General features: G+C 51.2%; 1 protein-coding gene across 1 annotated transcript; it reads right to left on the bottom strand.

The window, feature by feature from the left end:
• Positions 1 to 257: 257 nt before the first annotated feature.
• On the bottom strand, positions 258 to 18,799 carry CTSB (cathepsin B). The gene is made up of 10 exons (XM_019733106.3): positions 18,663 to 18,799; positions 7,829 to 7,979; positions 6,625 to 6,710; positions 6,140 to 6,254; positions 5,119 to 5,237; positions 4,209 to 4,294; positions 3,756 to 3,902; positions 3,101 to 3,217; positions 1,694 to 1,822; positions 258 to 1,219 (listed from the first exon to the last, which is right to left on the bottom strand). Exons 2-10 carry the CDS (start codon positions 7,952 to 7,954, stop codon positions 1,122 to 1,124), a joined length of 1,023 nt encoding a protein of 340 aa, XP_019588665.3. The 5' UTR covers positions 7,955 to 7,979; positions 18,663 to 18,799; the 3' UTR covers positions 258 to 1,121.
• Between the last annotated feature and the right edge of the window lie 712 nt (positions 18,800 to 19,511).

Below are 19,511 nucleotides of genomic sequence, written 5' to 3'. Positions count from 1 at the left end.
CAGAGACGAGTTGAGAATGACAGGGAACTAAGAAGGGATAGAAGCTGTGGTTTGAAAGCATGGCTGGGGCAGTGAGAAGCTAAAATTAGGCATTTTATTGTGTTCCACACCACTGAGGCTAGATAGCTCTGGTTGGAGTTTCAAGGGCACCCAGATCCATGAGAACATGACTTTCTGGGGGACAGATAAGGACAGACAGCAACGACAAGGCGACAGTGACAAATGATCTTTGAGAACCCACCAGAACAGACGTTACATGGAAGGAGAAATCCTTTATTGGCACAGTCATTCTTTTCCTTGTTAAATTATCAGGGAAGCATGATGTTTAAACATTACGAGCTGTTTATCCCAAACTAGTGGTAGTAGAGGTCGGTAGGTTGGTCAAGTCGCAACCATCCAGTTCTGTGTTCAGGAGACAGTCTGTAAAACTAGTACAGCTCTTCCAACTGTTAGACTCTCGTTCATGTGATCAGCTGAGGTGCAGAAAAAAATGCAACTTCTATGAAAACAGAATCATGCCGAGGGCAAGACCAGAGGAGGTGAGCAACACCGCGAAGCTCAGCAGATGCAGGGGTCCTGGGAGAAGGGGGCTTTCTCCAAAGGGCTGCCCCCCTATTTCTCTTCTCAACCTATTTCCAAATCTAGAAAGCTACTTACTGAGAGGTACTGCTGACAGGTGGGAAGCTGTCTTGTCAGGAACCGTGCCTTCCATCCCTTCGGAAAACCTACAAACCCTCTAGGTGTGTTACGCTCCCTGGTGACGCGCGGCTGGGGAAGGGTGTGGAGACAGTTGCAGCAACAGCTGGAGCAGCACTAGTCTACGGGGGCGGGACGTGCTCTGCTTGCAGCAGTGGCCTCCCTGGTTTATGTGCACGGGGACAGCAGTCCACTGATCAAGCTGGGACGTAGCCAGGCCTTGGATGTGTCTCCTTGGAAGACAGCTCTCATGGTAGACAGGAGGTATGGCCCAATGCAGTCCTTCAGGCCCTGTCTAAAACCTCTTGTATCCTATCTGAACTCAAAGAATAAAACATATTCCTATCCCTCATCTCATCCCCAGCCCTACTGGCTCTATTTAGGGAAGAACTGCCCCGGGGCTGGCTGGACGGGCCCACAGCAGATTAGATTCTTTTCCAGTACTGCTCAGTGCACGGGAGTCCAGCCACGATTTCCGATTCAATTCCACAGTGATCCTGTCCTCTGAGGATTTTAAAGAAGCCTGGAAAGCAAAAGTAAGATGCCTTTAAAGTGTGCCGTGGGGTTTGGCCCTTGCCAACATATTCAGACTCATCCTTGAATCCCAGGAGCAGAAATCACTAAGCCAGCCCCCAAACACGCCAGACCGCACCAAGGTGCTCTGTCAGTTTGCCCTGCTTGCCCAGCATGAGGCCTCTGGATGCCACTTCCATTCAACCCCATGTCACCTGTCCCTGCCCCTGGTACGAGGGGGAGCTGGCAGGCACAAACGATGTGAAGCTGGGTCCTGGTCCCTACTACCCTCTCGGGATCAGAAGCTGCCCTTGTGGCAGAAGGAAACCCCAGCTCACTAGCACCTGGACACCTAGAAGGTCACAGGTAAGCCCAAGGCCTCGGGTTTGCAGCTGTGCAGCAGGTGGAGCAGAGGAAGACAAGATGACAAGTATGTTCCGGTTCATGACACCTTATTCTCAGCAGGAAGGGAGCGGCCACTCACCATTGTCGCCCCAGTCAGTGTTCCAGGAGTTGCCAACCAGCCAGTAGGGGGTGCCGTTGTCCTCTCCCCAGCCCAGGATGCGGACTGCATGGCCTCCCATCATTTCTCCAGTGACGTGTTGGTACACTCCTGAGAAAGGAAAAACCTGTTCAGGCTGAGACCAGGCCACGGCCCCATCTCACAGCCTCCCTCCAACTCAGCTGGCTACCCCTCCTTAGGACAAGTCAGGCCCAGAGGGTCCAACAGGCCTGCCACAAGGAAAGGACGCAACCCGTTGGCAAATAGGGTTCTACAGAATCCTACTGTTGCATCGGAAGGCTCCAAGGGTTCCCACAATATTCAGGAATTATTGAAATGTATTTTTTGAAAGCCTTAACATTCGAATATGTTGAGTCAACATTAAAAAGGAACCCACAAAAGCAAAGATGCTTGTTGGGTGCCTTTAGAACTAAAGTTGTAAGTTCTCATTTAAGAAACAAATGTAATGTTAAAATACTAATTATTTGCCTTACATATTGGAAACTCCATGTAAGGATGTGTCAAAAGAATTCTGTGGCTAAAAGCGTTTTAAATTGCTGCTCTGGGGTTGGTCACCCTGCAGAAGGTAACGCAGGAGAAGCTGAGTTGGTGGCAGACAATGTTGGTCAATGGAGAAAGATACTGGCTATGAAGTGCTCGGAGGGCTGGCCAGTCAGGCTGTCCCCTCGGTGGTGAATCACTTTGTCAAACTGGAAATGCATTCTCATCCTTTCATAACATGGGTGGGGACTATAATAACTGCCAGCTTTTTGTAACATTTTTTTTCCTGCCAGAATCATCTTCCTTTGTGTAATCCATGTTTCAGAAGAGTGGAGAGCTTTGGAATTCTCAGTCTACAGAACGTAAACGAGACAGGCGATCAGCACAGACTGTTCGTCTACAATGGGGGGCTTTCTAAGACAGCTGTCGGGCCGGGGACCGTCCAGTTCCCAGTTTGAATCCCCCCCGTGTCGCACACAGCAGGTGCTCCATTTCCGCATCCACTGGATGGCAGGCATGATGCTAGAACTTTGCCAAGACAGAGGACACATAAAACCTCCCGTTACAATGTGATGAATATGCTGACAAAGCAATGGAAGCAGACAGTCGGGAGCCAGAGGCCCCGGGGAGGTGAGGGAAGGCGTCCCTGCGGAGGTATCTGAGCTGCCTATTAAGGGATGAGTAGGAATGAGCAGCAACTGGCCACACAAACATCATGGAGAGGGGATGTGGAATGGCACGCGTGGGAGAGGCAAACGGGCGCAGCTGCCGAGAGCAGTGATGATGAGGGTCAGGGCCTGCTGTTGAGGGATCTGCAGAGCTGGGCGACGGGAGGCCTAATGCCGCCCTGTCCCCCTCCACCCTCAGCCATCAGGGATCAATACACACCAGACTTATAGAGCAGGAAGTCCGAGTACACGGAGAAGGCCGCTTCCACCGGGCCATTTTTGTAGATTTCCGCCATGATCTCCTTCTCGCTACTGGGGACGCTGTAGGAACTGCATCCTGGCAAATGAAGCAGCCCAGTGGGGTGAGGCTCACCTGCCACAGCTCCGTCAGCCAATTCTTCACTGACTTTCAGGAGCCACCAGGGGAAGACTGAGCATCTAGGGGACCTGCCCAACCCGGGAAGGGGGTGGGGGTGGGAAGGGGGTAGGGGTGGGAAGGGGGTGGGGGTGGTCGTCAGGGTAGGCTCCCCGGGGAGTGGTGATTGCTCTGGATCTGGGAGTCGAGAAGCAGGAGAGCGAGGCCCTGAGGTAGGAGTGGCAGTGAGCATGAGCCTGGATGAGGGCAGAGTGGGACCCAGGAGACCAGGCTAGGCTGCTCCCCTGTAAAACCAGGGGTTTGGTCCCTTACAACTCGATGGGACTGTGACTGTAAGACAACATCCCTGAGGCCGAATTCAGGGTGAAGACAGGCAGGCAAGAGAGGCATTAATGCCCTTCCTTCGCCATCCTGTGTTCCTGACTCTTAAGATTCAGTTGCCCCAGCCTCTCTTTGGCTTGGGAAGGCTGTCAGCGGGTCTCTGGCCTGGAGTGCTTACCGAAGTGTTTGTCGTCTTTGTAGGATGGGGTATAGCCAGGCTCACAGATCTTGCTGCACTTGGGGGTGTCCCCCCCCTCCCCTGAGCATGGGGGCCGGGAGCCATTCACGTGGTGCTCACAAGGAGGGATGGAGTAGGGTCTGCAACCTGGGGTGGGGGGGCAAGTAGAAAGAAGGATGTCAGCCAACAGCCCCGACAGAGGCCCCTCGAGCCAGAAAGAATTGGGGTGATGACCAACGCAAACAGTAGCCACCCTCAAGTCTACAGCCTGAGCTTTCTTCCACTTGTTGCTAATTCTGCCATCAAGACTGGCTTGTCTTTCTACCCTATTTTTCAGCCCAGCACTCTTGCCCTCAACCCTCAACCTTCACTTTATAATGGAAAATGAGACCATTATTTTTCATTGCTTATAAAATCCACCTGACCAGACAGAAGCTGAGGGCAGACACTCACCTATATGGGAGTCATAGAGGCCACCGGAAACCAGGCCTTTTTTTGTCCAGAAGTTCCAAGCTCCAGAGGGAAAGCCCCCATTACAGCTAAGAAAAGAGCCATTCATTAGAACTGAATGAGAGGTGCTCGCTGCTCCTAGACCACTGCCTGGTGGCTCCACCACTGCCTTCAGCAACTGGCCCAACAGTTCACGCAGATCCCAGCAGACCTCCCAATTCATCCTTCCCTGAATAGTCCCTTCTTCCAGGGAGTCTCCCAATTCCCTGGCCCACCCACCAAGATCCTCAAGAAGACAGAAGGATGCTCCCAGGTTGTGTCCTTTCTAGAATATTCTCAACAAGCAACACACAGAACTCCCTGGGACACTGAAAAAAATACCAGTGCCAATAACTTAAGTGGTACAGGGTAAGGCCTGGGCACACCTTTTTTCTCCCCGAACTCCCAGGTATTTCTAATCTGCAAGCATGGCTGAGAACCATTGTTGTAGAACCAAGACCAGAGGTGGCAGAAGGAAACACCCCAGGCAGACAGGGTTTAGTTCCCTGTGACTAATATGGGGACCCATTATCCTTAATTACAGATAAAGAAACAGGCCCTGAGGCTATTACATTTGTTGAGCAGGAAAATGGAACAAAGATAACAAAAACCAGATCGGAGATCTGAAATTTAACCACATATCCTGAGACAATCTGTTTTGCCAGCCTGGTTTTAGGCACCTCCCAGAAAGCAGCAGTCACGCCAGACCCGGCTTCCAAACTCCCCAGGTCCCCACATTGTTTTGGCAAAGGACCATCACCCATCCTGAAGGAATACAACTTCCGTCCCAGGGAGCCCTCAGTCACCGTCCACCCGAGGAGACCATTCCTAGGGGCCTGGGCTCCTGAACTGGGAGCTGCTGCCTCCGACTCACCCTTCCCCACACTGGAGGCCACAGCACGTAAGCAGGTCCTCGGCAGACACCTCCACGTTGACATGCCCATTGGTGAGAATGCAGATCCGGTCAGAAATGGCTTCCACAGCTCCGAATGCCTGGAGGAACAACGCCCACCCAGGTGAGCCCCTCTCCTGGACTGTGGAGTCCACCAGCCACCACCTTGGAGGACCACCTTGAGCACCTCTGACCTTCTTGGTGGTTAGTCTCCCCCGACATGTCAGGTGAGGGTCCTAGCACCTAAGCTTATTAGCTTTAAAGCAAGAGACCCATCCTCCCTGAGCCTCACCTTGGGCACTCAGTTCATTTCTGAAACATGTGTTTTTGATGTTTAACATAAAAACACAGCTCATGCAAAGGACCAACACTCTGATTTCACTTCTATGAAGTACCCCGACTAGTCAAAGTCACAAAGACAGAAAGCAGAAGGGTGGTTGTGGGGCGCTGGCAGGAGGGAGGATGGGGGGCTAGTGTTTAATGGGGACAGAGGTTTAGTTTTGCAAGCTGACAAAGCTCTGTGGATGGATGGTGGTGATGGCTGCACAATAATGAGTGGACTTAATGCCACTGAACTATATACACTTAAAAAATGATTAAGACCGTTACCTTTATATTATGTATATGTTACCATAGTTAAAAAACAAACAAAATTAAGACAGCTCGTTGATACAGAAGGGCTGCGTCTCTGAAGCAGATCAGAGGTCAAAACCAGTGGTATTGGCCAATGGCTCGGGACAGAGTATCAAACAGAAATAAAAACACATCACAACCCACACACAAAGTGCCCTGTACAGGGTGCTTTGCACATCTATTCTTCCACCTAGTCCTTGCACTAACTCACGGCCATAGGGATCTTTATTATGTTTATGCTAGTGGAGTCTGAGACTCAGGAAGTTTATGTAATGTGCCTAGTCACAGGTGGTCCGACCCCAACTCCCCTGGTCACTCCCAGTCCCCCAACCCCCTTCACACTAGCCCTTCTCAACCAGCAGGGCCTCACCCAGCAGGAGCCACAGGAACCCTGGTCTCTGATCTCCTTGATGGTCGGGCAGTTTGGCCACTGTTCCCGGGCATCAAAGGTTTCAGGTAGAACGATGTCCTCAGCAAGCCAAACTCTGGACAAAGGAAGGTCTCCATTAGAAGCTCACATGTTACCACCTGCGCTGCCCACCCCACCACATCCCTGCAAAGGCCAGCTGACTGTGGATCGTCCCCTAGAAAGGGAGTCAGGCACAATGTTGTGGCCGACCAGATCGTGGGACCAGACCTGGGGCCCTTCCCGCTGGGGCTCTGAGCCACCCGGAGAAGCACAGCAGGAAACACTGGCATTTGGGACTGGGCCCTGCGTCTTATGTAGAGTCCGTGCAGCTCTGGGGCAAGTGAGATGTGTGGATGCCAGGGAGGCCTTCTTCCTTCCTTCCCTCCCTCCCTCCCACGGTCCCAAACAAACGCTTTCTGCTCACGCCCCAGCAAGTGGGCACTCACTTCTGGGGCAGCTTGGGCCCGCCCAGCATGGTGCCACACAGCCTCTTCACATAGCTCAGATCCACATTGTAGAAGTTGTGTCCGGCCTGGAAGAGAGCCCAAGCACGGCAGTCACCCACCCACAGACAGGCTGTGTCCAGGGACGGGGTGGCCGCGGTGTGCATGCTGCCCATGTGCATGGCCTGACAAGGCCAGGGGTTCCTTCCAACTCAGCAGAGCAAGGGGGCTGGGGTACAGCTCCAGACCAAATGTTTGTGTTTCCCCAAATTCACGCTGAACCCTAACCCGAATGTGATGGTGTCTGGAGGTGGGCCTCTGCGAGGTGCTTAGGTCATGAGGGTGGAGCCTTCATCAGTGGGATGAGCGCCCTCATAAAGGAGACCCCAGAGAGCTGCCTCACCCCTCCTACCACATGGAAACACACAGAGCAGGCGGCCGTCTGCAACCTGGAAGAGGAGCCTCACCAGATCCCGACCGTGGGGCACCCTAATCCGATGCTTCCAGCCTCCAGAACTGTGTGTAAATTTCTGTTTATAAGAAATTTTGTGACAGTAGCCGGAACAGACTAAATAAGACGGGCACCCTGCAGAGCAGGCCGGGGCGAACCCAGAGGGACCTCATTCACGGGCCGCGTGGGCACTCAGACCAGCGGGTGTCTCCTCTGATCTGCTGCCATTTGCTGGTGTCCAGAGAGACAACCTGCCCCTCCCAGTTCTGAACGTGACCTATTTCTCATGGTTCCCGCAGTCTCAGGCCTTAGTCTGGGCAGAAGCAAGGAGCTGCTGGCTGCCAAGGAGGGGCTCACAGATATCCAGTTGGAAAAACACTTCCAAAGCTTGTTTATTCCCCATGCAGCTCCATGCATGCTCACATATAGTCAACACACACACACACACACACACACACACAAGGGAGGAGGTGGGCATGGTTCTGCACAGCCATGACTGAATCAGATTTTCTTTCTTTTTTTTTTTTAAGGAGGGCACAGCTCACAGTGGCCCATGTGGGGATCGAACTGGCAACCTTGGTGTTATCAGCACCACGCTCTAACTGACTGAGCTAACCAGCCACCCCCTGAATCAGATTTTCAAATGTCCAGGACAGACTGTCCTGTGGGCCCAGTTGCAGCCACCACTGTTGGGCGTCAGGGTGTGCAAACCGACCCTCGGAAGGGACACATGTAGGAAGCTGCCCCATCGCCCACCTTCCATGTAGTATTCTGTTTGTTAACGTAGTTGACCAGCTCATCTGACAGCGGCTGGAAATTCGGCCTGCTCCGGGCACTGGTCAGCACCACCAGGCAGCTGAGGGTGGTCAAGAGCCGCCACATTTTGGAAGCTGGGTCCTGGATTCACCTAGAAAGGAAAGGACAGAAGACATCAGGCTGCTTCTCCTTTACTCAGTTCAAACACTCAGCACACAACACGGCTGCCACTTCAGGCAGCACGGTTCTGGGGCCAGAAACAACCCCGTGGTCAAAAGATGCGTGTTCTCGCCCTGGCTGCCATTTGTCCCCTTTGTTCCTCATTTTCCTCTTCTGTCAAGCCTGCGTGGGACAGCAGAGAACCCTCAAGGGCCTATAGTGCCACGGGCTCCTGGGCCTCATCTCCAAGTCCCACCCGGTGTGTGTAGCACACGGGACGGTGCCATGCAGTGTTTGCAGCCCCCAACCACACACAATTCACGTGGAAATCCTCACTCCCAATGAGTGTGATTAGGAGGGGGGCCTCGGGGCGGTGAGTAGGTCATGAGGGTGGAACCCTCACAAACGGGATTAGTGCCCTGATAAAAGAGACCCCACACAGCTCCCCCGCCCCTTCCGCCATGTGAGGACACAGAAGTCGTGACCAGGGAGCGGGCCCTTCCTCGACCACGCTGGCAGCCTGATCTCAGACTTCCAGCCTCCAGACTGTGAGAAATCAACGTGTTTAGAAGCCGCTGAGTCTGTGGAATTCCGTTGGAGCAGACTGAATGGGCTAAGACACACCATGTGCGTTTCTCCTCCCAGAATCTGAGAGCCAGGAGAGAGAAAGCATAGGGGCTGTGTTGCCTGCACTGAGGCTCCTCCCTGTGCAGCTAACAGGGCTGGTGACTGGTGCTGCTTGGGTCTCCAGAGCTGTCACTCAGAGCTAGGGCGAAGTTCACAGTCTGAAATGGTGCTGTTCTCTGATGGCTTGTGGCCCCAACTCTCCTGTGAGCTGTGAGGCCCGGGCCAGGGCTGACTTGCTGTCTGTCAAAACCCCAGGGCCCAAGGGGCAGTACCAACATGTCTGTCTTACACGAATGAATGTGCCTACATGTTCAGGCTAAAACCGAGTCCAGTGGCCTCTCTGCTATTGCCTAACTGCCACTCCGTGGATTTGCAGAACAAAGTTGGAGACTTTCCAAGTTACTGCTCTGAGAGAATAAACAGTCTGTGGAGGACCAGTGGGATAAGAAAAATTCAAGAGAAAATAAACTTCTTAAGCCATATTTTGGAAACAAAACAAGCAGAACACAAGCCAAGCTAAACCCAGCATGTGCCAGCCTCAGGAGAGCCAGGGAGGAAGAGCTGGTTTGGCCAGTGGTACAAGTCTTCTGGGATTTTCTCTGGTTTTTCCAGTCAGCCAAAGGCTCTGCTTCCCGCACCAGAGATGGGGCTTCTGGAAAGGGAAACCATGACATCACAGCCACGGCCCTTAGATCTTGGACTGGCTGGTGAGGCAGGAGACCAGCAATTTCCAGCTCAGTCTCTGAATCACACTCTTAGACCAGCAGCTCTATGAAAATAAGAAATGTGTCCTGGTGCTGTACCACTGCCGGGCCTTGTGAGATCCCCATCTAGTGGGGACTGTGTGTGTTGGGGGAACTTCCTGCCTTTGACCTCAAGGGCTTACACAGCAGGCTCTGTGAAATGACCCACCTCCTCACAGATCACAGGTCATTTACGAGGGTTACATGAAGATGACACGACTTAGGTGACAGCACTTAATATGCTGCCTCCCACACAGTGAGTGACATTTGAGGGACTATTTAAACTTAATTGTTCAGCAACAGCAACAATTCATCTGGAAGAATAAGTGTGTAAGGATAGAAAGATTATTGTGGAAAAGAGCACGGGATGGAGGCCTGGCCATCGTCATGGTAGGTAAACGTATTATAACCCCCTAGGTGATGCCGGCCCAGGACCGGTCTGATCAACGAAATAGACCATTCAGAAATATATCCTATGTGGAAATTTAGCGTGTGAGGTAGAGGTGAGTGAGGAAATGGTATATCTCAGTAAATGGTGCTTACACAACTGGCTACGCATTTTGGAAAAAGAAAAAAAAAAAGAGTAAGGCTGAATCTTTACACTTGACTCCTTACACACAAAAACTGCTGCATGGAACAAAGGTCTTGCAGAAAAACAGAAATTGTATGACGAAAACAAACACACTTTAAAAAATGTAATACTGGAGGGAGGGTGCCCAAGCTTGACATAAAACAGAACCTTAAAGGGAAAATGTTTGATTACATGAAAATAAAGCCTCTCTTCTAGAAAAACAGAGTGACAAGATGAAAAAAAAAAATAGTGCTTACATATACTTATGGCTTTGTTTCCTTAATATGCAAAGGGCTCTTAAAAATCAGAATAGAAGCAGCATAACAGAAAAATGGCAACAGGACATACACAGTGAATTTACAAAACCAGTCTGACAGTTCTCGGCAGGGTCAGATGTGGGGAAGCAGAGGCGTGACACTGCTCAGTGGTAGGGACCACCACGCAGAGCCCGACCTGGCCACCTCCGTCACTTTTCCATCTGCATGCCCTCTGACTCAGCAAGCTGACCTTTAGAAATATATCCTACCAGCTTCAAAATGCAAAGATACGGGATTTAGGATGTTCCCTAAATATTCTCTGTATCATCAAAAGCCCAGAAACCAAGCAAGTATCCAACAGCAGTCATCGTTAAGTATGGTAAATGGGGAAATAACAGAATACACAGCAGCCATTTAAGAGGCGAACAGTTGACATGAATCATATTGTACAGAGAAAGGAAATATGCCCAAGATATACGGTAAGCGGAAAAAAGACAAAAAGCATGTCACAGGTGAGTCATGGTAAGTGCATGAGCCCATTAAGGGTGTACAAGTATATTTCTGCCACTACATGTAAAACGTTAAGAAAAACACACAAAAGTAGTAACTGTAGCAGTTACTTCCTTTTCACTGTCTATCCTTCCTTTTCACTGTATATATGGCCGACCTTTTTTATATTGTACATGAATGTATTGTTATATTTGAAGCTTTGCTCTTTTAGGAAGAATAGCTATGGCTACCAAAGACCCCATGCCACCAAACTAATGAAAGAACACTGGTTTTAATGAGCTCCCAAATGCATTTCCAATCATCTCCCCAGCCACCAACGAGGCTCCCTCCCTAGCGACTTCCTGCTCTGAACACTTAACCTTCCCATTTTCAGTGACTCATGGAGAGGCGGTCACTCACATGACCCTGTGTCAGGGACCCACACAGCCTCCAAACTGTTAGGTAAATGTCTTGCTGTTTCCTCACATGGCAGAAGAAGCAAAGTGCTCTCTGAGGAGCAAAGCAGTTGGCTTCCTTTCTTTTTATCGATGCCCTCTGACTCACACTTGGCATCTTAACATTTTTCCAAGATAGGAGAACCTAGTGCAGGAGGCAGTCCCAGTGGAATGCTCCTTAAACATCAAATGAGAGTGTCCTCAGGTGCCCCTGGGGGGCTCAGCCATCTGCTGAGATGTTAAATCATAAGCAAGTGGAGAATGGGAGCACTTCCACGGCAGCTAGGATATTTAAACAAGATTTCTCTGGTTTCTGTGGTGGGAGAGAACACAGGCACCACCCACCTCCCAGATGGCTCTCAGCTCCTGCACTGACAAGGGCCATGGCTGTTGTCCCCACCCACCTGAGTCCTGAGGCCTGCCAGGCCCCCCACGCTTCTGCACCAGATGTGTCTTTCACGCACACTCATCCTGCTTTTCCTTTGGTTCCACAGGTCCTCCTCTACATTTCCTGTCAATTTGATTCTCCCACCTCATCACCCTGCCTCAGTGGAGAACCAGGGCCCCCTCCCGTGTACAGCCTTGAGCTTGGAGGGCCGGAGCCCAGCATGAACCACTGACGCCCAGCCCGTCAGGACTGAGCCCTAGGGAAGCTCTTCTTTTCGCCTCAGTGCCCCAGGCACAGGGCCATGGCAATACGGGAGCGTCTGGGTTAGGCTTCAAATGGGCAACAGCCACTGCAGCCGGCGGTGAGGATAAGTCCTGGGACTGGCGTCAGGAGACGTGGATTCAGACCTCGGCCCTTGCACTTACTAACTGCGCACCCATGAGCACCAACCTCACTCAGCCTCACTCCCTCCCCTGTAAATGGGACTCACAGCCATTAGTTTGTCCAGGTGGGAATCCAGAGTGAAATGAGGGTGGGAAGAGGCCCTTGGCATAGCAGGGCTGCTCACCTCGGCACACTTGATTTCCAGGTCTCACTCACCACCCTTCTCTGCCTTCCCTCCCTCCCTCTCTTCTCTTTTCCTCCACCTCTAGCCTGTGCAGGAAAATCCCAGGTATCACTCCACAATACCTCCACATCAAAAAGAAGAGTCTAAATTAAAATTGAGGTTATAACTTCAATTAACCTCGAAATGGACTTCCACTTGGAGGGTTCTGAGACTGCTGAGAGCCCAAAGAATACTATGTCACATTTCTCCTCCCAGAGGAGACAGACACACAGATACCCTGAGAGCACTGGGATTTCATTTCAGTGAGCACCAGACAGCTTTCCTTCTCTCCACATCCACACAAATCACGAACACCAGACAAACTGCATGCAAGTGGCTGAAACAGCCGGCTGTGCTGTTAACAAGCTAGTCACAGGTCCCACGGCCTCAGCACAAAATAAGCAGCTTTTGCTTCCCCTTTTTTGGGCAAACATTTCCCATTTCTCAATTCTGTGGGGGTTTTTTTGGTTTGTTTCTTTGTTTTTCCCTTGATTGTAAGACAGAATGGACAGAAAGTTCTTATTTCATGAGGGAGAAGGACCCAAACAGGCTTAAGAACAGTGCAAGTCAACAAACTCCCTTTCAGGGTGTGGCCTGGTGGAGGGTAGTGTTGTGGGCAGATACTACTTCTTGTCCTCGGTCAGCTGGACTTGCTGGGTAGACCTCGGGTTCCACTACCCTGAGCTTTCCCTTTTCCAATCTAATCTCTGGCTTAAAAAAAAATTAAAAAAGGGCTCATTTCTATCCTCTGCAAATCCCTATAGCACTTAACGGTTTGTATGAAAGCACACCCCACTGAAGTTCTGTAGAACGCAGTGTGCCAAAAGGGCCGTGGCCTGCTGGTCCTATCTACCTCCCCTCACAGCACAACCATCGCCCAGACGACCTTGAAGCCATTCCTGGGACTTAGGACTCTGGACCTTGGGACTCTAGAAAGGGATGGAATGAACACAGGCGAGGAACTGATGCCAAGTCACAGGAGGCTTTGAATCCTGACATCACAAGGGCCACAGAATCAGTTTGGGCTGCCACCAAGCTTGCTTTTTCTTTCTTTTTTTTCTTTTTAAAAAAACACAAAACTTTAAAAAACACAAAAAACACACAAAACTTTCTTACATGGTGATAGCGCCCTCAGGTTGGCTCGATTCTAAATGTGTACTGAATCTAATGAGACAGGGCATGTGTATCTGAACTTTCCAAATAAGCCAGCTGTAACCTCCTGGCACATACAGAAAAAGATAAGTGGATGTCCAGCAACAGCCTTTCGCTGGTCCTTTCCTCTTCCTTGCCTGCAGCTACTGCACATATACGGCTGACCTCTTTCACAGCTGGCCCTAAAGAATAAAAAGCCTGAGCACCTGCAGTTTGCCAACAGCTGCAAATTAAGGTTGTGCCTTATATATCAGCAGAGTGGCTCTCAATTAGGGGAAAGGCGGAAATACAGGAGTGGTGTGAAGATCTGGTGGGATCTTGGTAGAGAACCATTTCTTTCACTTCCACAAAGACTTGTCTGTCTTGCCTCTTGCTGTCACTAATGGCAGTTAGTCCTCAAGTTTCGCCCATTTCAGGACCCCCACAAAACAAAACCAGGCAGATCTCCATTTTCCCTGGACTTCAGCTTGCCCAGTTACACCTCAGTGTTGGCGTGGCGCTATCATGGCTGATAGAAGTGTCTTGGTTCAAACACCCTCCAATCGACCTGAAGGAGACCCAAGACCTTTCCCTTTTGACTCTGAATCACAGCCTTTGATGTGGTCTTTTCTGTGTTATGTCTTTGCTCCTAAGGCCAACATGTTTAACTGCTGCTTGGCTTACAATCTTTAAATAAAAAAAAAAAGGGGGGGGGGAGGCTTAGTCATCACCTGTCTCCTTGAAGCTGTGAGGACAAACGGCACCAGGTTGGCTATCCATCCCCTAGAGCCTTGCTCCCTGCGGCTGAATGTCCCCTCCCAGCAACTGCTGTGACCCAGAAAAGGCATCCACTGCAGTTGGCTGCCAGCAGCACCGCTCACCAGCCCTTCAGCCTCCCAGGGAACCAGGAAAAGCAATGAGAAGGGTCCACCTGCCTCAGCCACTCACAGGTACTTCCCCTCCTGCCCACCTGCCCATCATCTGTCCAAAATAAGTGACTAATTCCCACCAGGTTCGCAGGGCTGGCCTTGAACTCGAGCTGCTCTCCTACAGTGTCTAGAAACCATGCAGTAGCTACAGTGCCCACAGATGGAACATTACTTCAGAAAAGCCACAACAGCCCACATCCTGCAAACAGAAGAAAATTAGTACTACCTTAGGCTTAAAACAATGGACCCCAAGGCCCTCAGAAGTTGAAAAATTCTGTATTGTTGAGAAACCAGACATCATTTGGACAAAGTTTTGAAAAGCTCTAGAAAGTTCTGGAAGCTTTTGCTCACCAGCTGATATTGACTTACTGAGATGCTGATGGGGGCACTACATCCCCATGTCTCGGTTTCTATAATGGGCATACTGCCTGGATTCTGAAGGACCTTGCAACTACTTTATAAAAGCTTTTAGAAATCCTTGGAGATTTAAATGAGATTAGTGTTCCATGCCTCTCCAGCTTTCTAGAACACAGCAGCTCCCTAATTCAATCACAGGCTCGATTACATCTCCCGCTGGCTGGGTACTAGGGCGACTAGGGCGACGGAGATGTTGGCAGCCATAAAAGCAAGCAACAGAAAGGCCTCCCCTCTCAGGCTTGGTCCTGGTTTCCTCTCCAGGGGCCCCAGGAAGAGATACTCACCTCACGAGGCTGAGAGATGGAAGGAGATGCTCTTTTTGAAAGTGCCTTCCAACTGCCTAGCTCGGAGCAAGCAACACTTACAATGAACTACCACTAAGAAAGTCTCAAACTCACTAGTGGAGTAAATATGCATCTCCCTACGCACAGGCCCACTTAAGTCTTCCTGTCCCAGGGTAATTCTTTTTATTCTCAAAAGTATCTCAGCGTGGATGAAAAATGAGGATCCTCCAACTTTTGGTAACAAGCCCTCAAATGATGGTTCCTTGTGCTATCCTGACCACCAGAACGAAGCACCCAGCCCCACCTCAAACACCTGTAGGGTTAAGTGGATCAAGAATGGGCAGCAAATGACTCCCAGCTGATGTTGGACAACAGTTCAACCCTGGAGTGGCTGAAGCCCTTGGACGGCACCACCTTCCCAGGTCTTATGCAAGCCCGAAAGCCACGTGACTTATGTGCATGTGTGAACACATCTTGTCCAAGACTGGGTCAGAGGGTCATGGAGAAGCCCAGCCTCTGCTGGGTCTCTCGGCAGAATATCTACATGTTCTCAGTGCTCTATACTGGATGAGTTTACTGTCTTGGTGGTATTTGTCCCATCCTCCTCTCTCCATCCTTGCTGATAACTCTAGGTTATCTTGATGACCAGACTAAATGAGTTACTGGCCTGGTGGAGACAGATAATACAGTCAACACTGCAGGCATGCTTCTTCCTGGCACCCAGCATTCATAAAACAGTAACACTGGACGTCTTATATAGGCTTTTGTTTTACAGGTGACGGAAACTGGTGCTTGAGAAAAATCAAAGTCTGGCAATAACTAGTCTTGGGAAATATGAGGAACAGGAACCCTCAACACTGCTGGGAGTATAGGTTGGTAAAAACTTCATTTTATCTCCACGTACTCTGTCAATATCCAGCCAAATAGAAGATGCACATACCTTATGACCCAGCAATTAGACTTTTTCTGCTTTGCCCTAGAGGAACTCTTACAAGTGTCTGAGAGCTACAAAGATACTGTAGTGCTGTGAGCAACAATGAAAAAGCAAAACCAACCTAACTGTCCCTCAGTAGACAAATACACTGTATTTAAGATAAATTAACTAGATCTGTATGTATCAACATAAATAACTCATAAACACCCGCAGAAAAGGATACATGCAACATAATTAAAGGTATACCAATTTTAGTAACACTGTCCATGGATTGATACAAAGTATTAAAACTACAAAAAAGAGTGCGGGAGAATTATACAGAGAAGAGCAGAAAGGAGCTACAACGTCCATCAGGAAGACGCCAAGCAGGCACAGTAGTGGTAATGGACTTGCAGAGCAAACAAAAACCTGCTCCCTGCAAAGGGGAGCTGTGACCAAGAGAAAATGCACTCACCCTGCGAACCCTACACAAGACTGAGACATGGAGGCCCCTGGTGCTGTGGAGAGGTAATGCGGATGAGGCCTGAGGTTACAAACTGGAATGGTTAAGTCTAAATATGTAATGGTGTTTGATCCCTAGATCCCCTGCCATGGAAGGACTCAGGATTCCCTCCCTTTCTTAGGCAGCTCATGGAGTTTGTACAGAGGATAAGACAAGAGAGAGATGAAGATATGGGACCAGGTGTAGACTGCTGCCTCCCAGTATCCAGTGAGTACAATCCACACCTGTATGTGCCTCAACTCAACCAGCAGCTTATTGTCAGTCCCTACCATCTCTCTGCACCTGAGGTTGGACCCTATGAAAATGTGTGATTTCCATCTTTCATGACGTTCACAAACTCCCATTTCATATAGCTCGACCTCCCATATTTTTAATACTTTGTTTATGCCAAACTATCAAAAATAAGCGGCAGACCTGATGAGTCCTCACCCCGAAATATTTCAGCCCTTCTCTCCCAAGGGCAGGGATAGTCTACACAACCACCACTCATTTAAGAAAATCACCCGACAAACATTTCAAGGCTCCTCTGTGCTCTTCCTTCACTTCTCAATCCAGCTGCCAATAGTAACACAAAATCTCACTCATCCCTTACATGTGGGCAACTTCCTACTCCATCTCTCTCGTATAGCAATTGGGGAAAGAACCAGTCTACAGGAAGGGTCTTGGTGCAAGTTGCTGAACCAGTGGCACATGAGCAGGTGTTTCCTGGAGCCAAAAACGCTTCCACTCTCACCGTCTGACCAGGTAGAAAACAGGGTTGTTCTGACCCAACATCAAGGGAGTTACTGGAGCCTGGCTGTGTCTGGCCTGTGTTGCCGCTCACTGGGTCTGTGAAGCCCCTGGATGAGGCGTCTGCACCTTTCCACTGGGCAGTACCCCAGCTCTGGGACAAATGCCCTAAAAAGGTTCCAACAGAACCTTTCTTCAGAACACCTTCAACCTGTCTCTTTGGGAAAGACACAGGGTGGGCATGGCCCAGCCTCTTTCTGAAGCTCAAGGTCCCTGGGTCTAGTGCCAAGAGGAAACAATTCTCCATTAAGGAAAGGACATTATGTTAGAAAAGGGAAGGAGCCCTGGGCAAGTCAGACACCCTTCTAAGCCTTTCACCTTCTCAATCTGCATTGATAGATTCATTTAGATGAATGCATCTCAGCCGCATTCACCTGGGGTGGAGGAACTTGGGGATCAGGTTTCGCAAGGTAACAAAAGGTGCTAGGCCTCCCTTTGAACCTACCACCTCCCCTCCCACTGGGTGAGGGTTTCTACTTGGTCAGGTAGAGATGTATGGAGCCTGGGCTTTTGTACTTCTCCCTTTGCCTGTCAGCAGAGAAGGGGTTGACCTAGGCCCACTAAGAAGGCAAATCCACTTCAGATTTACCTGGACTGCCTGCCAGCTGAGCCTCTCAAACTCAGTTACTCTATAGTGCTCCCTAAATGCTCCCTCCCCCAGGAGGGGAGAGGTGATGCCCCAGATACTCCTACCTGCTTTCCCCTCTCCCACACCTCCCTGGGCCTCAGGCACTGTCTCCTCTCCACAGCAGTCAAGGATTAGGGAGGGCATTCTCCCCCCACCCGCCCCCCCCAGAGTTGGGAGGACTGGGGCCCTATACAGCCTCACATCCCCCTCTCCGTTTAGTTTCTCCGCTCATCTTTGTATTTAACTCTTCATGTGGGTTCCACCCTATTGCACCCAGTTCCAGGTTCCTGCTTTCCAGTTTCTGTCGTCTGGGGTCCCTAGAATTGTGCGTGATTGTGTGCAGAAAGCTGCCCAGGCAAACCCTTTAGAATAAAGGTTATTATCTCAGCAGTTTTTTTTTTGCGGAAACTGAGGCCCAGAAGCCGAGAAGGGGCCGGGGAGCCAGATACTGGCCAAAAGTCACTGGGATCAGGACCAAGCCATTCCTCGCAGGCTCCTCCCTCGGACCTTCCCTGCAAACTCCCCCCGTGCCGCCTGGGCGACCTACCAGGCAGGCCCGGGGGACAGGCGTATCGTGGGGTCAAGCTGACCCGGCCCTGGGCATGAACACAGCCCTCGAGTAAGGATCTGCGGGCGCAAGCTTCTCGGCCGGAGTGGGGGTTGGGAGCCCGGCTGCCCGCCTGAGGGTTGTTTTTCGCTTTTCTCGCCACCGCGACTTTTCGGGGTGCGCGGCTGCCACCCCTGCTGGCCCGGCTGTAACAACCGGAGGGTCGCCTTGTCCTGCCGGCGCCCAGGGACGCCGATGGACAGCGTGTGGGCCTGGCGGGGGGGCGCACAGGGCCCCAGTCTCATCACCCCAACCAAGGTCACTTCCGCCGCGGTGGTGCTGCGCGGTCGCCCGCCCCGCCACCCGCCCGCACTCACCGAGTTCGGCCGCCGAGAGTCCGGGCCTGCTGCTGGGGAGTGCCTTCGGTGCCAGTGCCGGTGCCACAGCAGCCGCCGTCGCTTCCCCGGCCGCCCCCACTCCTATTTACCGCGCCCGGCCACGCCCCGAGCCCGGCTGACTCATCACGTGATCTCCACGAACACGCGGCCCCACCTCCGACTCCCCGGCGAGCCCGGCACCCCTACCCCCACCCCCTGCTCCTCCTGCTGGCAGCACCCCCACTCCACCCCAGCTCCATCACCCCTGCGCGCCTCGCGCCTTCGTCGGCTCCTGGAGATCCCGTGGGGGGGTGGGTGCGCTGGCCCCGGAAAAGGGGCTCTGAGCCCCGCCGGCGTCTAACCCTCCGGATTGGGGCCTGTGGGGAGCGGAAGGGAGCTGAAGGTGGCCCTAAGGGTCTCCACCCAGCCTAGAAAAATTCCCCGGGGCCGCCTCAGCCTGAATGCAGAGCAAAGCCGGCTGGATCCCTGCTTGGGGGAGGGGATAACTGACCCGTATTTCATTCATTCAGGAAACATTGCCAGAGTTGGGGGTATCCAGAGAGCAGGATTCCCAGACGAGCTTTCGAAGGCTCTTTTAGCGTTAATATTCTGAGAACGTGCCTATGAGATAGATACTCCAACTATGTGATAATGAAAACGGTAATTAATACCACTGAGTACTAATTGCTGGAGCTGCATCAGGATTTCTACAGAGAAGGACGAGTGAAGATCTCTCAGTATCCAACTCTAACCCTATGATTCTACGGCCCCCGCATCAATCTTGTCCACTAGGAAGTGGACAGAGTTTGGAATCTGCTACATAGAACTGTGTGACTTTGGATAAGTCAC

The sequence above is a fragment of the Rhinolophus sinicus genome, chromosome 15, assembly GCF_057876585.1.
Source record: "Rhinolophus sinicus isolate RSI-liver-muscle chromosome 15, RSI-T2T, whole genome shotgun sequence".
In the NCBI taxonomy this organism is placed as follows: Eukaryota; Metazoa; Chordata; class Mammalia; order Chiroptera; family Rhinolophidae; genus Rhinolophus; species Rhinolophus sinicus.
Note: the sequence above shows the minus strand (reverse complement) of the source record. Positions and strands in the feature narration are given on the sequence as shown.

What these genes read in the sequence shown, in the direction of transcription:
- CTSB (XM_019733106.3), bottom strand. Translation starts at nt 7,954, where the DNA reads ATGTGGCGGCTCTTGACCACCCTCAGCTGCCTGGTGGTGCTGACCAGT. An exon ending in CCTCTATGACTCCCATATAG is followed by an intron (nt 3,903 to 4,208) that starts GTGAGTGTCTGC and finishes CCCCCACCCCAG; the next exon opens with GTTGCAGACCCTACTCCATC. An exon ending in CAAAGACGACAAACACTTCG is followed by an intron (nt 3,218 to 3,755) that starts GTAAGCACTCCA and finishes TTCATTTGCCAG; the next exon opens with GATGCAGTTCCTACAGCGTC.